This window comes from Ailuropoda melanoleuca, chromosome 11, assembly GCF_002007445.2.
Source record: "Ailuropoda melanoleuca isolate Jingjing chromosome 11, ASM200744v2, whole genome shotgun sequence".
Taxonomy (NCBI): domain Eukaryota; kingdom Metazoa; phylum Chordata; class Mammalia; order Carnivora; family Ursidae; genus Ailuropoda; species Ailuropoda melanoleuca.
Window position 1 is genome coordinate 2,051,547 of NC_048228.1, and position 22,377 is coordinate 2,073,923.

The 22,377-nt window shown below is 62.9% G+C and overlaps 1 protein-coding gene across 13 annotated transcripts in view; it reads right to left on the minus strand.

The window, feature by feature from the left end:
• MEGF6 (multiple EGF like domains 6) overlaps window positions 1-12,254 on the minus strand; it is an 88,736-nt gene extending 76,482 nt beyond the window's left edge. For 11 of the 13 annotated variants that reach the window (XM_034671089.1, XM_034671090.1, XM_034671091.1 and 8 more), the window contains exons 1-3: window positions 11,129-11,315; window positions 7,179-7,313; window positions 3,555-3,664 (exon numbers count right to left, since the gene is read on the minus strand). In XM_034671089.1, the coding sequence (XP_034526980.1) occupies window positions 3,555-3,664; window positions 7,179-7,313; window positions 11,129-11,244 (361 nt within the window). In that variant the 5' untranslated portion in view covers window positions 11,245-11,315. Of the gene's footprint in view, window positions 1-3,554; window positions 3,665-7,178; window positions 7,314-11,128; window positions 11,316-11,923 lie in introns of those variants that run through there. The other 2 variants (XM_034671096.1, XM_034671097.1) reach the window with 2 other exon arrangements.
• Window positions 12,255-22,377: the final 10,123 nt, after the last annotated feature.

Here is a 22,377-nt window from a genome sequence, read left to right on the forward strand (position 1 = left end):
GGGAAGCCCCCTGGTCACCAGGCAACGCCGCCCCACCCAGCCAGCACTTTTCCTTTCTGGTCACCTCCAGGTCACACACGCCACTAAGTGGGTCTCTGAGAAATCACCGTGGCCATTACGAGCTTCCTGTCATTCTCTCGTACAGCATGGTCTCCTCCTCACTCCCACGTGAATACGGGGCCCTGCACCGTCCCGCACGCGGCTGGATGTGGTTCCAGGTCATGTGAAGCGAGAACGTCTCACACGGCTGGTGGAGCGGGGCCAGGGCTGGGGCTGTCAGCAGCATGGGGGGCTGCCCCCCGCCCTGCCCCGGCCCGACCCGACCCGTTCTCCCTTGTGGGCAGACAGCCTGGACTGGGACTGGGGGAAGGTGCTGGAGAGGACTGGACCAATGGCCCAAGGATGGGGGAAGGGCCAAAGCCAGAGACTCCTGACCCCCCAGCCCCTCTGCAGGAAGTGGGCTCCTCTCCCAAGTGGGGGCACAGCACCCCAGCCACTGCTTGTGCCCGGGAGCTCAGAGGGCCTGGACCCAGCCTCCAGCCCCGGCACCCACAGGCAAGCCAGCAGGAAGGGGGCCAGAGGCAGCCACCCCAGACTCTCTCCTGACCCCGCAGGGCAGGGCTTCCCAGGGTCTGGGGGCTCTGGCTCCTGCTCCATCTGGGACAGGGAAACAGAGTGACCGAGCCACCGCAAGGGCTCAGCTCACGGCAGGAAGCCACTCCTTGTGCTCAGCCCACCTTCTCGGCCACATGAACAGCCCGCAGGTGCTCCTGCCTTCCTCCGCTCACTTCCTCCAGCTCCCTCGCTCCAACCCCACGCCCCTGCGGGCCTGCCTCGCCCATCCACACATCGAAGCCCCAACCGGCTCTGTACCCCCATGCCACCCCTGTCGCATCAGCATCTGCTCGCTACCAGCCTCCTTGCCAAGCCCCGACTCCCCAGAGCGAATGACAGCTAAGCAACAGCCGGCCCTGGGGGGGGGCGGGGTCCCAGGCTCAGGCTGTGCCCCACATGGGCCTCCCCATCCTGCCCTCCCCTTCACGTGCCGGTGACCAGACCCTGGGGGACAAGTGGGTGTCCCGAGAGGCCGGATCACAGGGCTTTTCCTGGAGCATTCAAATAAACAGAGAAAATCCAGATACAGAAATAAGTAAATTCTCTGCTTAAAATGCTTTTTTTAAAACAATCAAGAAAGCCAAAGCCTCAAGGTCAGGATACACACGTGAAGACCCTGTCTGTGTCTCCAGGCCAACGGGACAACCTGGACCCCCAAGGCCAGGCCCTGTGGCCAAGACGCCCCATTTCCTCGCCACCACAGCCCTGTCCCCAGCCCGCTCCTTCACCTCTGCAAGGCCAAGGCTGCGCTGGGCAGCTTTAGGCCCCACTCGCCAGCGATCTCCCTGCCCCACGGCTGCATCCGCCTCCTGCTAGCTGGCCAGGCCAAGGCAGAGCCAGCTTGTCCTTCCTGGCCGTCAGCACAGGCAGACAGAGCCACAGGACAGGCCAGGAGCTCACGCTGAGCCAGACTGCACAGGATAGACTGTCATGGCCCGTGGACCTGTGCTGAAATCGGCCTCCCATCCCTGAAAGGCCAGCATTGGACCTGTCTCCAGCCTGGCCTCCCAGGATCTGGCTGGCCCTTGGGCCCTGACACTCCTCCCCTGCCCTGGCCCCGGGAAGGTCACTCCAAGACACAGGGGAAACCAAGGATCATCCGGCCCCAGCTCAGGAGTATGGATGCTGGGAACATGGCAGTACCAACCTTGTCCAGCACCCTGGCTCCCCTACCCCTGCCCATGAGAGCGTACGTACCCACTCCCCCCACCCCCGCCAGCCCTCCCAGGAAGCCAAGCCCAGGGCCCACACCCCAGGCCAGCCACGTGGCTGTGCATCCATGTCCCTTCCCAGGTATGAAAGGCCGTGCTCCCCAACTCCACCCCGTGCCGTAAGCCCCTGCCTCCTCTGCCCGTCCCCGCCATTCTCCAGGTTACCAGGGCTGCCTCTGGCGGGCCTGAGGAGCCCCGTCTCACAGCGGAAACCAGGGCCCTCAGCTTCGATCTCTACCCTGCAACCCCCAGTCAACAGACTCCTTTGTTTTCCTAGAAGTCAGAAGCAGGGAACACACGCATGACCAGGCTCAGAGAGCGTGGGGAGAAAGGCTGCTGCCGGGGGCCAGAGCCCTGGGGCACCTCCCAGTGGAGGGCCAGCAGCTAGGCACCCACCCCGTGCCCTGAGCCTCTCCTGCCATGAGGGATGCCAGGGCTGCGTCCTTCTTCTCTTCCCTCCCGCTCCCTTCCTGGGGAGAGTTATTCATTTCCTCTCCCAGAAAAACAGCACAAGCACCCTTCTCTTCCCCTTTTCCCACCGCAGTTCGTGTAAAAACGTCTCTGCTCCTGTTTGGGGCTCCCATGTTTCCTGTGTGTGGAGGGACCCAGGGGCAGAGAGACAGGCCAGAACACAGCCCCTGAAGTCCAGCTCCTATCCCAGTATGGGGGAGCCGGGACCCCCCCAGCCACACCCACTGCGGGCCCCAGCCCTCACCTCACGTCAGGGGTGCCATGTCACTTTCAGGGGAGGCCAGACCTCGGGGACCACTTCTCCAGGGAAGGGATACCGCCACCTCCTACCCCATCAGCCCCAACTGCCCACCCACCTGTCCCACACCCACCTGCTGGCCCACTGTGTCCACCCACCTGTCCCACACCCACCTGTCCCCACCCACCTGCTAGCCCACTGTGTCCACCCACCTGTCCCACACCCACCTGTCCCACACCCACCTGCTGGCCCACTGTGCCCACACCCGCAGGCCAGGAACAGTTTCCAAAGAGTCCCCGCAGCCAGACTCCGCAGCTGTGAGCCCCACTTAGTTTCTGAGGCAGAGGCTTCACAGTGAGGCTCACGAATGCCAACAGAGGGTCCCCCTCCCTCCTGCGGCTATCAGAGAGCCCCTCTGAGGGAGGCAGCAACAAACCTCCACAAAGCAAATGAGGAGACCAAGGCCCAGGGTGCCAGGATGGGAGGCAGGACAGGAGCTACTGTCTCGCAGACAACCTCCCACAGAGGCCAGGGGCCCAGTGCCCAGCCCTGGGCCCACTTGGGAACGGAGATCGGAAGGACCCAAGAGCAAGGGCGTGGCTGTGACGCAGCAGGTGGGGGATGGGCATGCTCCATGACATGACCCCGGAGAGGCAGCTGAGCCCACAGACAGCAGCACGTGGCCCAGGGCCGCCCTCGGACCCTCCTGATGCCAGGCACCCGGGCACTGGCAGACAGCCCCCGACCCCCTGCTGGGAGCTCCCAGCAGCCCCAGCCCTGCTCCCTGGCCCCGGCCCACGTCAGCCTGTGGGGTTCACTGTTCCTCGGGCTTTTACTATTCCATTTTAACAGGCTTCGGGGGGCAGAGGGGGGGAATGCATGGCCCTGGAAGGCTCCCACGCTGTGACGAGTGCCACCAAGTGCAGAAATGGGGCCCGCATCCCACTGTGCCGGGGGCGCCCCCTTTAGACAGGGCCTCCGCGGTGGCACTGATGCAGGGTTGGGGGAGGGGCACTCACCGGAGAGGCAGCCCTGGTCGCCGGGCTGCTGGCTCCACCCTGGGCAGCACCTGAACACGGTCTGGGCCTCCATGGCATACACCTGCCTGTAGCCTGTGTAGTAGATGGTTCTAGAAAAGAAGGGAGAGGAGAAACATTGTGCAGACAGCAGCACTGGCGGCATTCCCCCCTGCTTTAGGCTCTCACCCCACTGCTCCCTGTGCTGAATCTCTGATCGCTCCCGTTTCAGGCTTAGCAAGTCGAGGCTCGGAGGCAGGTGGAAGGTCTGTGTCCTACAGCAGAGCCGCAGCCGCAGGAAGAGGGACAGCAGGGGACACGTGACCGGCCTGGAGCCAGCAACAATGGCCCCGGCCAGCTCTGCCTCCCCACCCCTGCTGTGGGCCTGGCTCCGCATTGGCGTCAGGATGGGCATAGCACCCCACGTCTGGCTCTTCTCTCCAGGCCTGATTTGAGGGCTTGGGGGTCAGACTTGATCGTCCGGCTTAGGAACAAGCTGGCTTCGAGGTGCCCAGTGCTGGGTGGGTGGTGCCAGTTCATAGCCCAGGCTCTCAGTCCGCCAGCATACGGCAGCACGGCCCTGGGGCATCCGTGAGGGACCCTTTCCCCACCTGAAGAGCATAGGGCTGAGCCGAGGAGACAGGGTGACCGGGAGAAGAGCCATGGATAGCAGAGAAGAACCAGAGTGTGATCAGCACACGGCACTGAGATCGGAGGGAGCAGGTGGGAGGGCCTCGCAGGGGAGGCCACTTGGGCCCTTGGACCCAGGCCGACTCCCGCTCAGGATGGGAGCAGCTCCCGCAAAGGCTGAGCGGAGAGAGCAGAGTAACAGAATAAGAGGAAGGGGGTACCCCCAGGCCACTCGCAGCTTCAGACACAGCAGCCCGGCCCCACCGCTATCTGTAGGAATGGCACAGCAGCCCGGCCAACAGCCATGGGGTCAAGGACCCTTGAGCCCCAGGAGCGGCCTGAGGGCCTGGACGCCGTTTCCAGGTGACATGACACCCTTCTGCTCGCTGGGGCTCGGCCCCAGGGAGCCGTGGGAAACCCAGGGACCCCACAAACAAACAAACAGGGCCACTTCCCGGAAGCGTGAGTTCATGTGCGCAGGCCGCACACGGCAGCTCGGGGGAGCTTTGCAAAACACCACATTGGCAGGACATGAATCCACTCACCTGGAGAGAGACCGACCACAGCAATGGACAGTATTTGGCAGAGCAAACAGTGTTTGGGCCCTTCCATCGTAAATATTTATCCCTCTCCCGGGGCTACGTGCCGCTCCTCGCGGTCACCCAGAGGACGGAGACGACCGGCCCGTCTGCTGCCTCCCCCCACCCTCAGAAGTTAGAGACCCTCTGAGACAGCTGGTGTGCCTACTGCCCCCTCAAACCCCAAGAGCAGACCCAGCTCCCCTGCAGCCCACACGGGACAGCTCACAGGGGACACAACTCATGGGGGATGGAGGTGCACAGCTCACGGGGGACACCTCACGGGGGCTCTGGCCACTGCCAGGGAGCTGGCTCACAGCAGGGCCAGGGGTGACAGGGGGACGGGGGTACCAGTCTGGTGCACACATCTCCACCTTCTGCAGGCCCCTTGGAGCCTGGGCCACAGGGCAGGAGATCTGGAGGACAGGCCTGGAGGGAGGGGTTCCGTGCAGGCTTCTGGCTCCTCCAAGCATTCCCTCCTCCTCCCTTTGCACGGACTGCACCCCCCAAAGGGCAGGGGCCTTGCACGCAGCCTGGGGGGCTCCTCAGGCCTGGCACGGCCTGTGCTGGCTGCAGGCTTGTGGGGTGTCCCTGACGTGCTAGGAGAGCTGGCCCCCGGGGCTGGCAGGTGGGGAGAAGGGCGGCGGGGGCAGGGCCCGCCTCCCAGGGAAGCCCGAGCCTCCGCAGGAGGGAGGGGAGCGTGCCAGCCAGAGGCCACAGCTTCGACGGCCGCCGGAGGAACATCTGGACGAGGCATTCGGGCAACTGCCCATAGCCAGCACACTGGGCCCCGCTGCGGCATCATGGGAAGGGACATGATCCCTTAGCTGCCAGAAGCCCCACAGAAGGGAAGTGGGGCCGGGCCCAGAAGGTGCTTGGCGCAGGTCTCAGGAAACCCCACAGCACACAGAGGTGGTGAGACAGCTCTCATTCACACGGAGTGGAGGGCTGGGGGGGAACAGCCTGTGTAGGGTGGAGTGAACCCCAGCTGCATTTCAGGCCAGGAGACCAAGCATGCCAGGGACCCAAACTGTTCCTGCTGAACCCGAAGGAAGGGTCCCAGGTACCTGGAGCTGGGCAAGGCAAGGATGCCCAGGACCCATTTTGCACATGGCCCCTCCAGGGCCTTCCCAGAAGACCGTGACACGTAATGCACGCCCCTCCCCTCTGCACCAGGGCAGGAAGCACGGCAGAGACCCTGCAGCCCCAGTCCCGTGTAACCAGGGCAGCAAGGCTCTCCCAGACAGGGGGACTTTCCTCCCAGGGCCCCGGATGCCCCAGCAGGACACTGAAGGCACCCAGATGCTTTGAAAACACTGCTCCCACCCCACCCAGGCCAGCCTGGGGACCAGAGACAGGGAGACTGGGGATCAGCGACAGGGAGACTGTGGACGAGCGACGGGGAGCCTGGGGACCAGCGACGGGGAGCCTGGGGACCAGGGACGGGGAGACTGGGGACCAGGGATGGGGAGACTGGAGGCCAAAGATGTGGAGAGACTGGGTGCCAGGGAGGGGGACCTGGGGCCAGGGACAGGAAGACTGGGCGTTTCCTCAGCACAGCCACCCACCCAACTCTCCAGCCCAAGGGCCACAGTGCTCCCAGCAGCTTCACCGTGGGTGGCTGGGGGGACACAGCCCAAGCTGTGAACTACACAGAGTTCCTCTCTGTGGGGAAGCACCAGGGGAGCGGTCTTCCTTCCACCCTGGGTTTCTCAACATCAGCCCCTGATGTTCGTGCAGGACCCTTCGTGCTTGTGAGCCATCCTGAGCATCAGAGGACATGGAGTGGCGTCCCTGCCCCCTCAGCTCACCTGGGGCAACGGACACTGTCCCCAGACACCACCAAAGTCCCAGGGAGGGAGTTCAGGCCCCACACGGAGGACCCATGGCGGCACTCACCCCCTAAGGCCTCGCTGCGAAGCTGGACCCCACACCCCAACTCAGGCCGTTCCTGCCTTCCCTGCCCTAACCCAGCAGCACTGTGGCTTCCAGTTGGGGGAGCGGCCCGAGCTGAGGCCCCCTCCACCGCCCAGCTTTGTAATCGCACAGATTCCAGAGCCCGAGTCTATAAAAAGTGGAGAGGTATGCAAAGGCACTCCTTAATTTGATTTTGAAATAAAATCTTGAGCAATAAAAGGTTTCGCACTGGCTCCTCTGGGAACGAGGCCCAGGGCTCGGCCACAGCAGTCCCGCAGAACTCAGCAGGCTGGGCACCCCGCTTTTCCCGTCTCATGTGGCCAAACCCCTGCAGGGGTCCCTGCCTCCCCCAGGAGATCCCTGTTCCCCTCAGAGCCTCCCTCCCACGGAGTCCCCTCCTCCCAGCAGGACCCCCATTGCACCAAGAAGGCCCTGAGATCAGGACAACCCCCCACCCTGGCCGCCGCACTCCCACCCCAGACCCAGGGGTCCCGGCCCATACCTCCGCTCGTGGCCGACGCACCACGCCTGCCGCCCGCAGCCGGGCTTCCACACAGGCACAGTTCGGCTGAAAGCCTGCACACAGGGCTGGCGGCGGCCCACCAAGGTCAGCTCCTGCTCGGCACACACGTGGGGCCTGGGACAGAGGACAGATGGTCAATGCCCCGGCCACCAATAGCCAGCAGGCACCAGGCCTCCTGCACACCCACCCTGGGGCGCGGAGCCATCCTGGGGGCAGTCCAGATCATGGCCAGACCACACGGCAGGGCACCCAGCCAGGGGCCCCTCCCAGGCCTGCAGCAGGCCCAGGCTCAAGGGTATGGGCCTCAGAGGAAGAGGGTCACATCTGAGACTCCTTCCTGCAGGGGCCCCATTCTGCCAAGATCCCAATGTGCAGATACTGCTGCCCCCTTGAACAGGGGCCTGGACGGTCCGTGGGAACAGTGACATCAACCGTGACTCCCGTCCTAGGCCCCCTCTCCCCCAGCCACGTCAGCCTCAGAGAAGGCCCCTGAGCACTGGGTGCTGGCACACGGCTGGCTGGGAGTTCGCTCCAGGAAGTGCAAGCAGAACGAGGGGTGGAAGGAGGGGAGGCTCCGGGAGCGTGGGGGGGGGGCACAGTGGGGGCCCTGTGATTTCAGTGGCTCCTCGGCCCCCAGGAGCCCCCGCAGGCGAACAGACGGCCAGGAGCACACCACACTCAGGAAGGAGAAGGTGGCTGAGAAGCGACAGAAGGGGCCCAGCCCTGCTCCGGGGTGGGGAGGGGCACAGCCGGCCCCAGGCATGCCCGGGTTCAGGGACCAGGTGCTCCCACACAGGCAAATGTCACAAAGTCCGGGAGAGAAGGCCAGGCTGCCCAAAGTCTGTGAGGCCAGCCAGATTCCTCTGAGGAAGAGGATGGAGTGGGCTGGGTTCTCCTCTGAAGACCCCTCTCCCTTCGTGGCCCTCCTCGAACCACAGCCCAGGGGCCGGCTGCCACCCCGAGGGTCCTGCAGCAGCCCTGTGGGCTCATGCCCTCCGGTCACCTCCCGTGCCCTGCCCCCACCCCGGGGCACCTGCGTGACTCCTCCCCGAAGCCTGCAGGGCCGCCTGGCTCCCCTAGAAGGCTGGGCTGCTCTCGCCACAGCCCTGAGAACGGCCCCAAGCCTGGCTGGTTCGCCGTCGGCCCCACAGGGACAGGGGTGAGCACGGGAATGATCTCGTCTGGGAAGTTCCCAGCCCTTCACCAGCATAACCTAGGCCAGAGAGACGGAAATGTCAGCCCAAGTGGCCCTCAGCTCCAGCTTCCCATCTGGGGAGGGAAGGCCATTCCCAGACTACAAAATGAACACGGCTCTGTTGGACATCTGCTCCTTGGCAGAGGGGGGTCCTGGAGGCTGTGGGCCTTTGCCCAGGGCTCAGGTGAAGGTGAAGGTAGGCACGAGAAGGGTCCCTCCAGGGTGGGTGGCTCCAGGCCCCTGGGCCCCCAGACAATGGCCTCAGGGTGAGGGGTGAGGATGGGAAACCAGGGCAGGCAGGGAGGGAGGGAGAGGAGGCCAGGCTCACCCAGCCAGCAAATCCCAGCTGCACACACCCCGTTCTCCAGAAGGAGGGCTAGGCTACCAAGAAGCGCCTCCATCACGTCTGTTCTTACACGCTCCCCTTTTGAACCCCACAGCAGGCCTCTGAACACATGTCCCCCTGGCCTGGGTGCAGCATGGAGCTTGGAACCCCGCAGCCTTGGACCGCGGCCAGAGGGAGCTCCAGTGTGTGGGGACACCGTCTCCCTGTCCCAACCCTGCTCCCCCAGCCCAGCCAGTAGCCTTGGGCCAGCCCTACATGAGTGAGCAGTCATTCCAGGCCCCAGGAAGGAAAGCCAACCATTCTTCCACCAGAAATTCACTTTAGACACACAAATAAATACATAAAAATAGGCTGCAGGGTTTTGAATCTGGACATAGTCAGCCAGTGAGAGCCAAAGAACCAGCCATAGGCTCCCACAGGTCCACAAAGGCCCCCTGAGTACCAGGGCTGTGAATCAGTGGGACCCTCCCCATGGTACCCCTCTTCTCTTTGCCTGCCGCAGAGGCCCACCAGGTAGTTCCGGAAAGCCAGCCACAGAGGGCGGGGATGGTTGTGCCAGGCCCTGTGGGCTCATCAGATCTCCAAGGGGAGGGTGGCAGGGGGCACAGGACCAGCGTGGACAAAGCACTTTCTGGAGCCCTGGCTGTTCTCCGGGCCCCCTCCCCTGATCCTTTGGGGTGCAAGGAGCCAAGAGCAAATTCTGGCACCTCCAGGAGCCCAGCAGCTTTCCCCTCTCGGGGGTCCACAGAAGGGTGCGCTCCCTCATGCATTCAGCTGGCCAGCAGTGCCCACTCCTGCCCCACTGCATGCTGGGGCCCACACCAGGTACTTCAAAGATAACCAGAGACAGTAGAGCAGAGGAAGGTTTACCCCCAGCTGTCACAGAGCTCAACATGCCCGGGGCTATCTGAGAATAGACGTCCCACCAAGAAACAGGGACACAGGCCCCCAGAGGGCAGCCACCCCTGCACATGGGAGGCTCCCTGACGGGGAAGAGGAGAAGGAAAGAGGGGAAAGCGGAGAGGAGGCTTTGGGGAAAGCATGAAGAAGGAAAAGAAGGAGGTCTCAGGCAATCCACTAGCCGCTGGTTTGACATGCTTGCCCCAGCCGGGCCAGAGGCTTCCTGGAGCCCCAGGGAGTAGGCCAACCTCAGGACACAGGCCTTTGGCTCCGCTCCTCAGGGTCTCAGGAAAAGGGGCCCAGGAGGGGTGACAAGCAGTTTCCACAAGCACACTGGGGCAGAGGAGCCCTCTGTCCTCATGGGCTGAGCAGCTGTCCCCCTGACCAGCACCCTGGAATTCCCAGGAGCCTGGGCCCCTGGAAGTCCCCCGCTAACCCTGCAAAGAACAGGCCGACTGAGTGGCCAGGCCGCCACTGTGAGAACCCTTCTGAGGCAGCAGCTCCCCTTAGACAAACTAACTCACTGGGATCGCAGGAGAGCAAAATGTCCCGCAGAAGCCACGCAAAGGGTCAGGACCCAGGCCACTCACATTTCGGGAGGCAAAGGCCCCCTTTTCCTTTGAAAAGGCCACAAGGAAACCTTCCCATTTGGGGCAAAGCAAGACCCAGGGTGGGTGTCCTGGGGCAAGGACTTGCCCTCCCCCAGCTCTGTCTGGAAGTGACCGTCCTGCTCCGCCAGGTGCTGGGCAGGGGTCCCTAACCCAGGCCGGGCCTCTCGCCTGCCCTTCTGCAGCCTTCGGCAGCCTGTTTGCATCGGGCAGGCCGGGGGCCCAGCACCCTGCTGGAGCCCTGGAGTGGGGGCCGCCAGTAGGCGCCCCTCTTCCTCCTCCTCTTCCCTGGCTCCCTTGGCACCAGCTTTCCTTTGAGGCCAGCGCAAGGATTGATCTGCTGTTTAAGAGAGACCGCTAAACGGCCCATTGGGGAATCATCTTTCAAAATTGAATTCATCTCAGCTGGCTCCCTGACCCTCTCTTCCTGCCCATTCTGGTACTGAATTCCTTCTCCTGTCTCTCAGCCCCAGCACGCACGTGTTTAACACATAAACCAAGTCCAGGGGCCCCCTGTCTGGGCGCACCCCGCCCCTGCACAGGCCCCCCCAGACCCTGAGAGGCAGGCTTTGGAAGGAAGTGAGAAGGGGCTGCTTCCTTCCTGCTTTCTCGGAGCCGCTGCTAGCCAGACCCTGCCGGCAAGGACCCCGACTGGACAGTGGCATCTGCCAGGGCGCGCGGATGCACATTACAGAGTGGAGGGAGACGGCGGGGTGAGGAAAGGAGGAGGTGGTCCTGCTACCCAAGCGCCCCCAGACCCAAGCCCCGACGCTCCCCAGTTACGCAAAGAGATCAACTTGGTCAGGGCCCCAGGGACAAAGCTGCCCAAGGGCCCGGGGCTCCCGCCGTCCAGCGGAGCCGTCCCCCTCCCACTACTCACAGGCCGGGCTGCAGGCGAAGCCGGGCGCCCACCGGCCCTGCGGGGAGCAGCAGCACCAGAGCCAGGGCCAGGGCCACCGCGCGCCCCGCCGCCCTCGCCTCCGGAAGGACGGGCATCGTGCCCGCGGCCCCGCGCCGGGTCCCTGCTCCGGTTCCCCGCTCACAGAAGGCCCCGNCCCGCCCCCGGCCCCTCCCAGGCCGCCCCTCCCAGGCCGCCGCTTCCAGCCCCGTCCCCAGCACTCCGCGGGTCCTCGACCCCAGCCTTGGCGCTCGCCTTCCTCTCAGGCTGCAAATCCATCTCACCCTCGCGACCGAGTGACCAACTCCGACGGACCTCGGACCCAGGCGCCCGTCTTTAGGGGCGGCCCTCATCCCTCCGTCCCTCTTAAGTCTCCGCGGACGCTCCATCCACTGTCACCGCGGTGCCGTATCCCCTCCCTTGCCGAGGAGACGGTGGGGGGGGTGGCCTCTGCAGCCCTCCGTGCGCCTCTGGACACTCCCCTTTGGGCACCCGCGTGCTTGGTCACCGACCACGCCCTGGACATTTTTACGCTTACTCTGTTCAGGGTGATCTTGGCTAGCGGCCTGAAGTCGCGGGTGCCCTGCTTTCCGTTGGGGGGCAGGAGGATTTATTTCCCTCCGTTTAAACCTGGTTTGGGGGCACCTGGCTGGGGGCACCTGGCTGGCCCAGTCAGTAGAGCACGCGACTTTTGATCTCCGGGTCTTGAGTTCAAGCCCCATGTCGAACGTAGAGATTACTTTAAAAACCAACCAACCAACCAACCAACCAACCAACCTGGTTTTGGTCTGGAATTCACTAACTCCGGAGGTGAGGACCGGGTGCTCCAGGGTCCAGGGGGTCAGGGGCCCCTGGGGTGGAAACAACCCCGTCAGGAGGTTTTTGAAGAGGAGAGGAAGGTGCAGCCTGGGTAGAACCAGAGGAGGGGCCAGGAGTTCAGCCCCCAGTTAGTCACACATCGTGCGGAGGGAGAGCCCCTACCAGGCCCCGCTGCAGAGGCCCACAGGTGCTGAGGCTCACTGCCGAGGCTGGCAAGCCCTCGTTCTTGAGGCTTTCTTGGTCCACCACGTCATGTGGTCCGAGTGACTGGCCCTCACACAAAAGCACAGGAACCCTGGCTGGAGGGGGGGGTGCTTGGGAGGAGGGACTAGCAGCTGTCAGCGCCCCACCCCCAACTCTCTGAGCCCTCCTCGCCACCTGGAGGTTTATAGGCATCTGGGGATGGCAGCTGCCAGGCCAGCCCTGCTGCCTCCCTGCTGTGCAGATGGGGAAACTGAGGTCAGAGCCGGGAGCAGCACCCCCAGGTCACCCAGCCTGTAAACTGCAGATCTGAGGACTGAATACAACGGTCTGGCTCTGGGGACCTTGGGTAAGCCCCCTGCTGTGCGGCCTGTAACTCTGAGAAAACCACTAAAGCACAGAGCAGACAGGGGTGCCGCAAATGTGACTGCCCCACGGGGGGCATCCAAGTCCACTCCAGTAGCTGTAACAGGACTGCACAGACCCAGCCGGCTGAACACAGACATGTCCTCCCATCTCCCTGGAAGGCCAAGATCAGGTGCCGGCAGCAGGGTCCAGGTGAGAACCCTCTTCCTGGCTTGTAGAAGGGTGCCTTCTCTCTGCCCTCCCGTGGCAGGGAGGGGCGTGGCGGGGGTGGGGGGAGAAGGCTCTCTTGTCTCTTCCTCTTCTTAGAAGGCACCAGCCCTAGAGCATCAGGGCCTCCCCCTTCTGACTTCATTGACCTCGATTACCTCGGAAAGGCCCTGTTCCAAGTAACAGGCACGCTCGGAGTTGGGGCTTCAACGTGTGGATTGGGGTGGGACGCAGTTCAGTCCCTAGCAGGGTGAGTTCACTGTCTTCTGAGACCCCCACACTCCCACCTGCCTGCTCTGTCCAGCCTAGAGGCAGAGGCAGCTCAACCCTGGGAGGGGACACGGTGAATCAGCACCGTCGCTGGAGCCGGAGATGGGGGCGATCCCATATGGCAGCTGAAAGCCTGCACCAACTCTGCCCGCTCAATGCGCTGTCTTCCGGCAGCTGGTTCTCAGGTTCATTCGTAACCGTCCGCATTTGCCCCAGAAGACGAACTAAAGCCGAAGAAGCAATCTCCTCCAGTGGGCGGGTAGGGGGGGCTCTGGAGGAGGCGCTTGGGTCAGGGCCCTCTGCTGACGAGCCACGCACCCCTGGATGGGTCTTGTGTCCTGTGTGTGGCCCTGGGTGTGGTCTTTCCGTTCCTCAGTCCTCATGTGTGACCAGAACCAGCAGAGTGGGGCCTCCGAAGTTGGTTCCCGCTCGGCCTTGACTCCTACTGCCATTTGGTGACCAGACAGGCGTGGCCCATGCCCCACCACAGGCACTCCCCCCCGCTTCCCCGGGGGCGGCATGCAGCACGGGAAAGGAATCAGGTCCCCAAATGGTACCAGGGTGTTTGAGATCACCTGCAACGGCAAGGGCAAAAAACTACCCATTCGCATGAAGGACCGGGGATGGGGTGCAGTGGTATCATGGGCTGAATTGCGTCTCCAAAAAGACATGCCCATGTTCTTGGCCCCAGTACCTGCACATGTGAGTGCATCTGGAAAAAGGGTCTTTGTGGATGTAATTAAGTTAAAGACGTTGGGATGAAATCACCCCCAAACCCGTTGACTGCCGTCCTTATGGAGACTAGAGAGAGATTTGGGACTACAAGCAAAGGTCACGGCAACCCCTGGAAGCGAGGAAGGAGAGAGGCCTGGACAGATATCCTTCGATGCCCCCAGGAGGGAGCAGCCCCGCCCGCACCTGGATTTCAGATTTCTGGCTTCCAGAACCAGAGAAGAATGGCCGGTTGTTTCAGCCACCCCATCTGTGGACGTCGTCTGGCAGCCGCAGGAAGCCCGTGCAGGCTATGGCGAGGCCTGCCCATGGGGCCCCGGCCTAGAGGGGAGCTGGCCAAACACAGGGCATGCCAGAGGGCGCCTCCCGCCGGGCGTCTCAGCAGCTCTCTGGCCCTGAGAGAGCAGAGACTCCTCTGGAAGCCGTCTGGGAGCTGGGAACTTGTTGCTGGACACGCTCCCTGCGGGGCAGCCCTTGTGTTTCTCAGGAACAAGGTAGCGTGTGCCCCCCTTGCCCCTCACCAAGACCGATGCTCCAGTCCTTGCGAGTGTGTGTTCCGAGATCTCCTGGCCCGCACCCCCAGTCCTCCCGGCTCCAGCTCACCCCAGGGTGGCCTACAAAGCCGACCCTCACGGAGCCGCCGTCTTGCTGTGGCTGCGGCTCCTGCAGGACTGGACACAGCCGTCGGGCCACCTGGGCCCAGCAAGGTGGGCGTCTTGGCGGGGGCAGAGCAAAACCATTGTTCCGGGCGAGAGCGGATGTGACAGAAGTTGCCATCAAAACAACTCAGCTTTTAGAAACCGCAAGAGAACTGTCCCTTTCAGTTCCCCAGATCTGCTGATTTCCTTTAAAGTCAGGTTTGGAAACCTGCCCTCTTGGTCCCCCCATCTGCTGGGAAGGGTGTTTCTCTGTCGACGTTGTCCCTGCTTCTGCTGCGACCTGCCAAAGCCAAAGATTAAGGGCGGTCGGCAGTACACCACCTGACAGCTCCGACACAGGCCCCTGGGCCACAGCGGCCTCCAAGCGCTGGCCAGCCATGGAGGCAGCCCCAGTCCCGCCCAGGACAGAGTGGTCTCACCAGAGTGCACCGTCTCTGGAAGATGAGCTCGGCCTATGGACCCTGCGAACGGGAATATTCTCTGGGCTACGCGTTCACCTCCAACATGGGGAGCCGGTGTGCCCAGAGCTCTGAGCTCCCACCCGGGGGGCTCCTGTTTGCACGAGCCTGGCCCCTCCTGCCCCTGACTGCTGCTTCCGTTCAGAGACAGACATCAAAGGTGGGACCCACTGATTTCATAAAACACTAACCACAACATCTGGAAGTTAAGATAGGAATCCCCACTTCCCAGTCCTCCTGGGAAGAGAAGAAGAATTATGTTTCCATCTTCCGCTGTGCGAGGCGCTCTGGTTTGAAGGCCATGTGAGTGCGGGCCAGTCTGCCACCTACTGTCCAAAGTCCCGGGAAGAAGTATCACAAACCCAGGGGGGCCCAGCCGGGAGCCAGAGTCCCCTGCCCACGACCAGCGTGTGTACGTGTGTGGCCAGCCGTGGTTTCCAGGGAGCCCCGTCATCATTCACATACAGATGGCCCATCTCCTCCAGCAGAGTCGTGTCCCCCAGACAGATACTTTCAAGTCCTACCGCGGTCCCAGGAAAGGGGCCTTATTTGGAGATGGGGACTGTGCACGCGCGGCAGGCTAGGATGAGGGCATTGGGTGGGTTCTCGTGCCACGTGACTGGTGTCCTTAGAGGAAGAGGACACGGGAGACACAAGGGGGAGGCAGCTGTGGGACCAAGGAGGCAAAGATTGTAGGGATGCATCCCCAGACCCAGGGACGCCAAGGGCTGCTAGCAACACTAGATGCTAGGAAGGCCAGGGTTTCCCCTACGGGCTTCAGGGGGAGTGCAGCCCTGCAGGCACCTTGGTCATGGGCCTCTGGCCTGCAGAGCTGAGGCCACGTCCTGCTGTATCAGCCCCCGGAGTGTGGGCGTTGGTGGGGCTGCCCGGTACTGGGGCACCAGCCAACGCTATTTGTTACCTGACGCCTACTCCTTCCTCTCTCTGTCCTTTCCTGAACTAGGGGCCCACAGGGGGCCCCCACATGCACCAAAGGCTTAGGCACCCGGGCCACCATCATGGGGACCACAGGACCCACCCATCTAATGGGTCCCGAGCCCCCAAACTCCCAATCTTCCATCCCAACCCCACAGCAACTGGTCCCAAGACCAAGACTCTGGCTTGCCATCAGGCAGAGCATTCTCTCTGTGACGTCTGGCTTCCAGCACCCCACTCGTGGTCCACAGTGCCCAGATGTCCAGCTCTCGCTTTCCCCGCCTGGACTCGCTCCCTGGAGGCCACTGCAACAGTATAGACACTCGCCAGAGAACACACAGATGAAGACAATAATTCCCAAAATAAGGGACAACCTTTTTCCAGCAAGAGTCCCATCATCTGAGCCATGCATTTCGTAAGTGCCCCAGGCTGGAGGTCAGAGCTCTCAGGACTTCACCTGTGTCCTTGGTGTGACTTAATGAAGAGGACGCGTTCTCAGGCTCTCAGGTATGAACACACAAACTGTCTGGATGTGGCCAGGGCCTCCCTGAGAGGCAGCAGTGAGGTTCAAGGCCTGCCATTCCAAGGACGGTTCTCCGGGGCACTGCCGCGTCCCGTGAGTGTGAGCTCTGCGGGTCTCACTCACTGCTTGCCAGTGGGTTTAGTCCAGGCCGGCCCGTGTGCTGTGGCATCCTCCAGGCCCACGGCGGGGGCAGAGACGGCAGCCGAATGACCGTCCCGCACGCCTGGCCTCGCAGGGAGGGAGCTGCAGCCTCAGGGACTGGACCCGGTTGTGCACAGCACACAGCGGTGAGAAGGCCACACGGTGAAGTGTGAGGAGCTGGCCTGGGGTGGGCTGTGCCGGCCGGGACGCGAGGCACAGTCCACTCCAGCCACAGTGCGTTTCCTCAGGTCCAACGTGTGGCCACATAATGGGACCCCAGGGAGAGCGGGTGGTGCCTCACCCCTCCAGCAGGCCCGTCGCACCCCCTGGCAGCTGGGTCCCCTCCCAGGTGTAATGGGGTTGGTGTTCTCAGCAGTGTGGCGTTGATCGGGGGTGAGAGTCGGGGCAACGGCACTTTCCCGCTGCTCCCGCACCTTTATGGACGGTTGGCCATGTGGGTGCCTCTGCAGGGGTCCCCAGTCTGGGCTGGGGGCAACAGACCACCTGGGTGATTACTGAAATGTGTTAAAACCTGGATGGTACGTCGGTGCACCCAGGAGGTGATATTACTTGTAACTTAATCTGCGGCTTTGCTCTTCCACCCCCCTCCCCGTCCAGCACCCCCGCTGCTTGCGGGTTATAGGGGAGGAGGAGCCTCCTCATCATGGCCTGAGGGGTATCCATATGTGGTGCTCGCGTCTCTGATGGCGGCAGGCTGGCTCGCGTGGGGACAGGACAGCGTGGGTCAGGCCAGGTGCAGCGTCGGCGCACAGGGGTGCATATTCGAAACCCTCGATCAGAGGGAAGGGCCGATATAATCAAGGTGCCAGTCCTTACAAGCTGGGACTTCCAGGGATGGCCCCAGACGCCTCTGGCATTGCCTTGAGTATGGTCCCAAACACACAGGACAGGCTGTCACCGCGCTGACCAGGTCCGGTGCTTCAGGGGCCACCCAGTGTCCTTGGCAGCACGCCATCCCGCCTGGGGGGCACAGTGGCCCCTCTCTCTACGCCCCAGTCTGCTGTTTCCGCTGAAGGGCCACTTGCTAGGGCNGGGCCCCCCCCCCCCCCCCCCCCCCCGAGCTGGGGCGTCATCTTCCTGCTTGCCAGCGGGTGTCAGTGCCTTAGGAGCCAGGATGTGGAATTCAGTGAGGACCCCTAGGGCTCTGGCTGTCACCCCAAACGTCTTGTCACATATCTTGACCCCAAAAAGGCATATTCAGCATCATCACCCCTCAGCTTCCCATTGTCCGAGCCTCAGGGTCCATCCCTTTAGGACAGCCCAGCTGTCAGCACAAAGGGTTGACGGCCTGCGGTGAGGGATCGCCTTCCACCCCACCGCGGCCGGCTCTGGTTTGTCCCTGTTTCCGTCAGACGGGGTCAGTGTTGGGCTGAGCAGTAAGGACAGTCCCTGCGCAGGGACTGCCTGGAATGGAACTGTCAGTACTGGAGGCGTCCTTGGCCTGACTTTGTCTCACTCCCCCAACCGGCCGCTGGAGCTACCCGGCGGGGGGCGGGGGGGGGGAACGGGGCGTGGGCATCTGGAAGAGCTGCGTGCTCCTGCACAGGGCTGGTAGTGTCCACATCTCTGGGGGCAGCGGGCTGGTGCCCAGGGCGCTCCGCTGCTGCAAATAGGCGTGCCGTGTGGCCCGCGTGGAGATCTGAGCCGCGGCAGAGGCGGCTCGCCAGCAGATGTTCTCGCGCCAGCCCCGGACAGGCCGGCGAGTCCTCCTCCACCTGGAGGAGCGCCGTGTGCAGGGCTTGGAGCTGGGGCTCTCTGGGGTGTGTCCGATTCCTGCGCCTTGCAGAGCTGGGGACGCTCCGGCCCCCCGTGGCTGGTGTGCACGCCGGCCCCCACGCCGGGCAGGCAGAGCCGCAGGAGGCCAGCCGCTCCGCATTGCTGGGCCACGGTCTCAGGAAGCAAGGGGTCTTCCCTCCACGGCTTCTCCTGGGCGCCGCAAGTCAGGGAGCTCGCCACTCCCTCCTGAAACTCGAGTTTGCGCCGAGGCCTTCCTGGGCTCTTTGGCCACACCTGGGACAGCCCGAGCACCCCCACACTACCTCAAGGCTGCGTCCCTGGAGGCGGCTCCCGCCGTGGGAATGAGGGGCAGAGCGCACATCCCAACGACGGGGGCGGGGGGGTGGTGAGGGGCCAGCTCCAGGAGCAACCCGTGGTCACATGCCCTCCACGACCTCCTCTGACACCTGCCCTCCCCTTCACGCGTCCCTGTCACACCGGCTGCCTCCTCCTGCCAGACCGGAAACCCCGGGCTCAAGGACCACCACACTGACAGTGCAGGACCCCCTCCTCCATGTCCTGCAGGACACGCCAGCAACGCCAGGCCCCTCCCGCTTTCTCCTGCGACGGGCTTCTGATTGGGACCCAGGGGTCTCCTGTCATCCGGCAGCCTAGCCTGTTCGCTCCCAAGTGGGGTGAAAGCCTGACCCCTTGCCGTCCTTGGCAAATACTCCGTCGTAGGATCTGCTCTCCCCTGTCTCCCTTGTCCTGGACCGCGGCAACCCAGCGACACCCCTAACCCCTGCTGTCTAGTCCAGTCCAGCCACTGGTCTCTCCTACTCCCAGTGGCTGCCACGTGGAAGGGTCCAGGGCAAAGCCCCCAAGGCCTCCCAGCTGTCCAGGGACCTCCGTGCCTGCACGTAATCAGCTCCATTGCTTTCCCAGCTGTTGTCAACCCACCCCCTTTACCCAAACTCCCAGCTCCAGCTCCCCCTTCCCACTGGAGAAAACAGATGTCCCCAGAAAGTCGCAGTGCCCCTCCTGTCCCTGCCAAGATTCACCTCTCTCCACCTGGTCCCTGAGCATAGTGTCTTCCCGCCCTCAGCTCACCCCCACACCTGGGCCCCTGGTTCCCTCAGCCTGTGCTGAGATCGGGCCCTTGCCTATCTTCACCTGCCCTGCATAGTGCTTGCCGGCCATCTCCACAGGCTGGGCCGTCAGGGGCACAAACGCTGCTCGAGGGCTGTTCAGAGAGGTCCCCTCTATACGAATTAGCTCATGTAAACCTCATGACTGTGTGAGCCCGGTTCTTTCAGTCCTGCTTTCCAGACGAGAAAGGCAAGCGGGTAGGTTAAGTGATGGGTTCACGGTCAGCCACAGGTCTGTACAGACGGGTCAGAACTCAGACCCAGAGCAGGCTGAGCCCACGGGGGCTGGCCTTCCACCCCCGGAAACACATGCCTGCGGGCAGCCTCATCCCTTGCACTTTGCTTCCCCTTCCCAAGCCCCACTCCCGGCGAGATGCCCCTGGAGGTCACTGTGTCAGAGGATGGACTCCTGTCTGCCCCTCGCAGGCATCACTGGCCCGGGAGCAGGCTTTGGGGGCTGGAGCACAGCCTGGGAACCTCGGGAGGTCCTAGCTTTTGGTTGATGGGTGATCTTCGCAAAGTGACAACCTCTCTGGGACTGTTTTCTCCTTGGTAAAAGGGGGTAACACTGCCACCCATGCATGCGTGTTGGGAGCAAGGCAATATTTGCATAAATACCTGGCACTTACAAACAGCATAAATAAGGGGAACGGTTGACACTGATGTGCTCTGAATGTGGGCCAGGCAGGGTGCTAGACACGCTGCAGGCATCAACTCATTTCATCCTCCCAACAGCCCCTGGGAGTAGGAACTACCAGGATCCACGTTCAACGGAAAAGGAAAGTGAGGCACAGAGACTTCAGTGTGCCAGTCCTCGCGGACAGAGGCAGAGACGCCAGGACCCCAGCCCAGACAGACAGAGGGGCTCCGAGCCCACATGCCAGCTGCCAGCCTTGACAGGTCCCTGGCTCTGCTCTGACCCCCCTCCGTACTGAGAGAGGACCCAAGAGAGGGGTCAGAAGACACCAGCCCAAGGGGCCGGATTTAGGTCCACCCCGCGGGGACTGGGCAAAGCAGGCTCAGCCCTGGCTCTGGTTGCCAGAGAAGAGAGGCGCTCCGCTGCCCTCCCCCAGGGACAGGGCCCAAACAGGGCTTCACGGGCCGCTGGAGTCAGCAGAAGGCAGCAGCCTCTGTCCCACCCGACCTCAGCAGGCCAGAGAGGGTAGAAGCACTTTGTTACCCAAGTTTGCACACTCACTCAGCACGCTTTGAGACGTTCTTTTCCAGGAAGCAAAGTACCTAAACTCTTCCAGTTATCGACAGAGCAGTTAGTTAGCTAGACATGAGCTGGGGGGAGGTGGCCGCTAGCAGTGATTTCGTGGTTACCCACCCCCGGGGGCCAGGAGCCCCAGAACAGCAGGTGCAGGGCCTGGGCTCTTCTTTCCGCCTACAGTGACCTACAGCCTCGTTACACTCTGTTTACACTGCGGTTTGAGCCTCCTGCAGAGGGGAAGCCCTGGCAGCTCTGGCGGGAACCTTGTAGGGCCAAGAACTCCCCCTCCTGACCGGTAGGAGGAGTCCCTCAGATGACTGGAGACCACCTGGGCTGGAGGCTGCCCTGACTAGGACCCATAAACTCTGCAGACATAAAAATCAAAAGACCACCCTCGCCCCAGGGCAGTTGCGGCCTCTGGGCCTGCCCGCTGCCCCAGCCTGAGAGTGTACGGTCCTCGATGGACAGCTCTGTGCCTGCTACCTTCCTCCCCCTGTCTTTATTCGAGTGCAGATCCTCATGTCAGTCTCTGGTGGGGGATCTCTAAACCGGAGTCCTCCCACCACACCAGGCATTCTCTCTCTGCATTCTGGGGCCCCCAGTTTCTGTGGAGGTTGACATCCAAGGGAAGCAGTCAGTGGTGTCAGGGATCTGCTGTGCTCAGGGCTGCAGCGCCCTCCTTAGGCGGAGGCCCTGGAGAACAGAGGTTGCCCACCCTTGAATGGTGGATCCCCTGTGAGGGCATTCACAGCTGCACAGACTGGGAGGAGGGACGGGAGGGACTTGGCTCAGGGGCAAAGCCAGCTGGCAGACTTAGGCACGCCCCCAGCTCTCTCCAAAACCGTGGGGGCATGCACAGTAATATGTGGCCATCCCTGGGCGCTGGTGAAACTTCAAGAACGATGAAAGTGGCCATAAACCCCAAAGTGCAACCATATGCAAAGGGCCACTGCACCGAGCTTTCCTAACAGGGCAGGTTCACACACACAGAGTGGATTATTAGATAAAATAACAAAAACAAAGCAGTGAGCGAGTCGTGGAGAATGGCAATGTCCCCCGGGGAGGGCAGCCTTAAACGGGTGTTGCAGGATGGACACAGTAGGGGTGAGGCAGGGAGGCTTTTGGAGTTGGGGGGAGTAAGAGGGTGGCATGAGTCAGGGCAGCGGAAATCCCAAGTGGCCAGGTGGGTGAGGATCTGGATGCAGTCTTTGGGCTCCTGCAAGGATGGTGATGAAGACAGCCTGGGGCCTGTGAGGGCAAAGACCTCGAGTGGGGCCCCTGACAGGGAGAGCAGAAGCCAAAGAGGTCACTGACACGAAGAACAGATGAAATCTAGGGTCCACAGGACAGGCGCAGGGGCTGGGAGACTTGCAGGACATGAATTCTGTTTGACCCTTGTGGAGTGGCTGTGGCAAGTGACCAGGCCCGTGTGTCAGTGTCCCCTTCTGTGAAAGGGGGTCAGAGGAGGGCCGCTTCCTGGGCTCAGGGAGGACTCTGTCCGTCAGAGAGCTGGGTCCAAGGCCCCCGCCGCCGCTCCGTTTGCATCCCTGAAGCTGCAGTCAGGAAAGGCACGGGTGCGCACGAAAGCGCTCTGCCCCCAGGGCCGAAGCTCCTCCTTCTGGGAAGCCCGCGCTGCCCCGGCCATGCACGCCTTGCGGACAGGGCCTCTAGAACCCTCAGCCCTTCCTGGCGTCGGGTCGCGTCTGGGGGCTGTGACCGCGGGCAAGGGGTGCGTCGGTGGGGGAGCGGGTGGGAGACGGGTCCCGGGACGGTGACCGCGGTGGGGGGAGACTGCGAAGGGGGGACGCGTACAGGGACGGC